This window comes from Corapipo altera, unplaced genomic scaffold (assembly GCF_003945725.1).
Source record: "Corapipo altera isolate COAL_440 unplaced genomic scaffold, ASM394572v1 132829, whole genome shotgun sequence".
NCBI lineage: Eukaryota > Metazoa > Chordata > Aves > Passeriformes > Pipridae > Corapipo > Corapipo altera.
Window position 1 is genome coordinate 1 of NW_020887271.1, and position 4081 is coordinate 4081.

General features: G+C 72.6%; 1 protein-coding gene across 1 annotated transcript; it reads left to right on the forward strand.

Annotated features, from left to right (window-relative positions):
• Nucleotides 1-34: 34 nt before the first annotated feature.
• LOC113941540 (carnosine synthase 1-like) lies at nucleotides 35-3292 on the forward strand (the record flags this gene model as incomplete). Its single annotated transcript, XM_027632697.1, has 5 exons — nucleotides 35-221; nucleotides 707-792; nucleotides 1351-1582; nucleotides 1668-1939; nucleotides 2051-3292. Coding segments are annotated over 5 exons (2004 nt in total), but the record flags the coding sequence as incomplete, so codon positions are not given.
• Between the last annotated feature and the right edge of the window lie 789 nt (nucleotides 3293-4081).

A 4081-nucleotide genomic window follows, 5' to 3' on the forward strand; every position in this document is an offset into this window, starting at 1 on the left:
GACAGTGGGTGCCCACGGGGTGACACGGAGGTGCCCACAGGTGATGGTGCGGCCGGCGGGGTGGCGGTGGCGGGGGACGGGCACCCACAGCACCCACCGGAAGGAGGAGGGGGCGGCGGTGGTGCAGGCGGTGTGTGCCCGGCTCCGGGGGCTGACGGAGGAGGACAGCGTCCTGTTGGAGGCCATGGTGCCCACCGCCCGCCTGCCCGTGCCCCCCCCACGTAAGGCCCCCGCCCTTGGGCGCCCACCACCCTGGGGGAGGGGGGGAAGGGTCCCTCCAGGTCCCCCTGGCTGTGCCAGTCATGTGTCTGTCCCCTGGGGTGGGTGAGTGGGTGGGGGGTGGATGGAGGGTCATCGGGATGCCCAAACTCCAGGGATCTTGGGGGTGGGCATGAGGGTGGTCGCCCTGGACCCCCACGGTCCCTGGTTGGGGGGGAAGTCACCCTGGACCCCCACGGTCACCTGGGGTGGGAGGGAAGGGCACCCTGGACTCCAATGGTCTCCTGGGATGGGAGGGAAGGTGACCCCCTTTGCCTCCTGACAGTCCCCTGGGGCTGGGGGTGACAATGACCGTGCTGGACCCCCCACTCCCCTGGGGCTGGGGTTGGCCAGGGCCACCGTGGTGCCACGGGGGGGGTGCCCAAAGCCCCCGGAGGAGGGGGGGGGTTGGGCAGGGACAGTGCCTGCCCTGTCGCTCGCCCCCCAGGCAGCCCAGCCCCGCGGCTGCCCGTGGCCCTGCGCATCTGCACCCTGCTCTGCAGGTCCTGGGGGGACCGGCCCCAGCTCTGTCAGGTACGGTGGGTCCCCAAGCCCTGGTGGCCCCGCATGTCCCCAAGCTATCCGTGTCCCCAAGCCATCCGTGTCCCCAAGCCATGGTGGTCATGTGTGTCTCCAAGTCCTGGTGCCAGCCCACGTTCCCCAGGCTCTGGCACAGTAGCCCAGGTCCCCATGCCCTTGTGGCCCTGTGTGTTCCCAGGCCATGGTGGCCATCTGTGTCCTGGTGGCCCCACATGTCCCCAAGCTATGGTGGCTGTCCATGTCCCCAAGCCATGGTGACACCTGGTGCTCCCAAGCTCTTAACATGACAGCCCACATCCCCATGTCCCCTGGCTATCCATATGTCCATCCATATCCCAGTCCTTGGGTCCATGTGTCACCCCATGTCCCCATTCCCTGGTGGCAGCTGGGTCCCCAGGCTATGGGGTGGCAGCCAACACCCCCATACCTGGTGGCAAGGTAGTCACCCTACCTTGTGTGGCCGCCCATGTCCCCGCGCCGCTGCAGCAGCCCACGTCCCCGGGCGATGGGGGGGCAGCCGGTGTCCCCACGGCCGCGCCGGTGTCCCCGCAGGTGGCCTGCGCCGTGGGACGCGCGGAGAGCCCGGTGCGTCACGGGGCGGCGCTGCCCCAGGGCCTGGACTCCAGCCTGCAGCAGTGGGGGGTGGTGGCCTCCAGCCAGCGCCAGGCGCTGGCCACGCGGCTCCGGGAGGCCACCGAGGCCGCCATGGTCGCCCTCCTGGCCGCCGAGGCCGAGCTGAGCCCGCAGCAGCGCGGCGGCTCCCGCGCCCGCACCGACATCCTGGGTGAGCGCGGCGAGGGGCGGCGCCGGTCCCCGATGTCACCCTGCGGCGCCGAGCGCGGCGTCACCGTCACTGTCACCGTCCCCAGGTGTGGACTTCTTGCTGGCGTGCGTGGATGACGCCCTGGAGCTGGTGGCCCTGGCCACCAACAGCCAGCGGTGCCTGGAGACCTGCGTGCTGGCCGAGGCCATGGGGCGCGCCGTGGGGGAGCCCGCGGGGGACCTGCCCCGGCTGCTGGCCGAGGCCATGCTGCACCGGGCGCAGTGTCACCTGGTGGAGGGCAAGGACATCCTGCTCATCGGGGCCGGCGGCGTCAGCAAGAGCTTCGTGTGGGAGGCGGCTCGAGAGTACGGGCTGAGGGTGAGGAGGGTTTGGGGCGCTGCCCTCCGGAGGTCTCGGAGCGCACGCTGGGTGCCGCGTCCCGGCCGGTGGCGGTGGGCGTCGCCGGCGACACCTCTCTGGGCCACGCAGATCCACCTGGTGGAGTCGGACCCGGAGCACTTCGCGGCGGGGCTGGTCCAGACCTTCCTGCCCTACGACAGCCGGGAGCACCGGCGGGACGAGGAGCACGCGGAGCGGGTGCTGGAGTTGGTGCGCTCCCGGGGGCTGCGGCCCCACGCCTGCCTCTCCTACTGGGACGACTGCGTGGTGCTGGCGGCGCTGGTGTGCCAGGGCCTGGGGCTGCGCGGCTGCTCGCCCGCCGCCGTCCGCGTGGCCAAGCAGAAGAGCCGGACCCACCAGCACCTGCAGCGCTGCCGCCGCGGCCGCCCGCCGCCCGCCGCCTTCGCCGTGCCCTGCCGCCGGCTGCAGAGCCACGGCGACGTGGAGCGGGCGGCGGGCGCCGTGCCCTTCCCGGCCGTGGCCAAGCTGGAGTTCGGGGCCGGAGGCGTCGGGGTGCGGCTGGTGGAGGACGCCGGGCAGTGCCACGCGCACGCGGCGAGGCTGTGGCGGGACCTGCGGGACGACGCCGACCACCCGGGCATCGGGCTGGGCTGGGGCAACGCCATGCTGCTCATGGAGTACGTGCCGGGCACCGAGCACGACGTGGACCTGGTGGTCTTCGACGGGCGGCTCGTGGGCGCCTGGGTGTCGGACAACGGCCCCACGCGCGTCCCTGCCTTCCTGGAGACGGCGGCCTGCCTGCCCTCCTGCCTGCCCGCCGACCGGCAGGCGCAGCTCGTGCGGGCGGCCCTGCAGTGCTGCCGGGCGTGCGGGCTGCGCGACGGCGTCTTCAACGTGGAGCTCAAGCTGGGGCCGGGGGGCCCGCGGCTGCTCGAGATCAACCCCCGCATGGGGGGCTTCTACCTGCGCGACTGGATCCGGGAGGTCTACGGCCCCGACCTGCTGCTGGCGGCGGTGCTGGTGGCGCTGGGGGTGCCGCCGGTGCTGCCCGCCCGCCCCGCGCCCCGCGCCCACCTGGCCGGGGTGATGTGCCTGGGCTCGGAGCACGGCGCGGCGCTGGCGGGCGGCGGCGGGATGGAGGCGCTGCGGGAGCTGCAGGGCCGGGGGCTCGTCCGCCTCAACCGGCTCTTCGAGGAGGTGGCGGGGGACGGCGAGTACGAGGAGCCGCTGCTGAGCGTGGCGTGCGACGGGGCCACGCGGGCCGAGGCTTGCGTGCGCCTGCTGGGGCTGTGCCAGGCGCTGGGCATCGACTCCCCGAGATACCCCGTGGAGCATTTCTTGTCCCACTTCAAATAGCGCCGGGCAGGCAGCGGGGACGGCGGGGGAAGGCGGGGCGAGGGCGTGGGGAAAGCCCACCCGCCGCCCCGGCGCCCCCCCCCCCCCGCCGCCCCGCTCCCCGGTATCCTCCCCGCAGCCCAGCCCGCCCCGCAGCCCCGCTCCCCGGCATCTCCCCGGCATCTCCCCGGCATCTCCCCGGCACTCCGCCCCACCGCCCGCCATCCCGTGGGCTGGCACACCGCCCCCTGGCACCCCCCCCCGCTGCCCTGGATCCCAATCGCCTGCCCTGCTGTCCCACGCCCTGGTATCCACCCGCTTCCCTGGCGGCCCATCCCCTGGCATCCTGACACCCCACCCACCGGGATCCCCCCATTAACCTGGCACCCCAACCCTGGCACCCTCCTTCTGCCCCGGATCCCAATCACCTGCCCGGGTATCCCATTCCCTGACACCCATACACTCCCCTGGCACCCCATTTCCCGCCATCCCCCCATCACTCTGTTATCCCATCCCCTGCCATCCCCCGTGTCCTGGCACCACATTCCCTGACATCCCCTTCCATCCTGGTACCACATTCCTTGGCACCCCCCCCATTACTGTGGCACCCCCTTCCCTGTCATCCCTGCATTACACCGCCACCCCTTCCCCTAAAACCCCCCTCTCCCAACCCAGGCACCCCATGTCCTGTTCCACCGTTCCCTGACATCCCCACCATGTCCTGGCACCCCATGCCCTGGCATTCCCCCACTCCCCTGATGCCCCATCCCCCTGCCCTGGCACCCCCATTCCCTGCTCCCCAACATCCCCCTTCCTTCTCTGTGT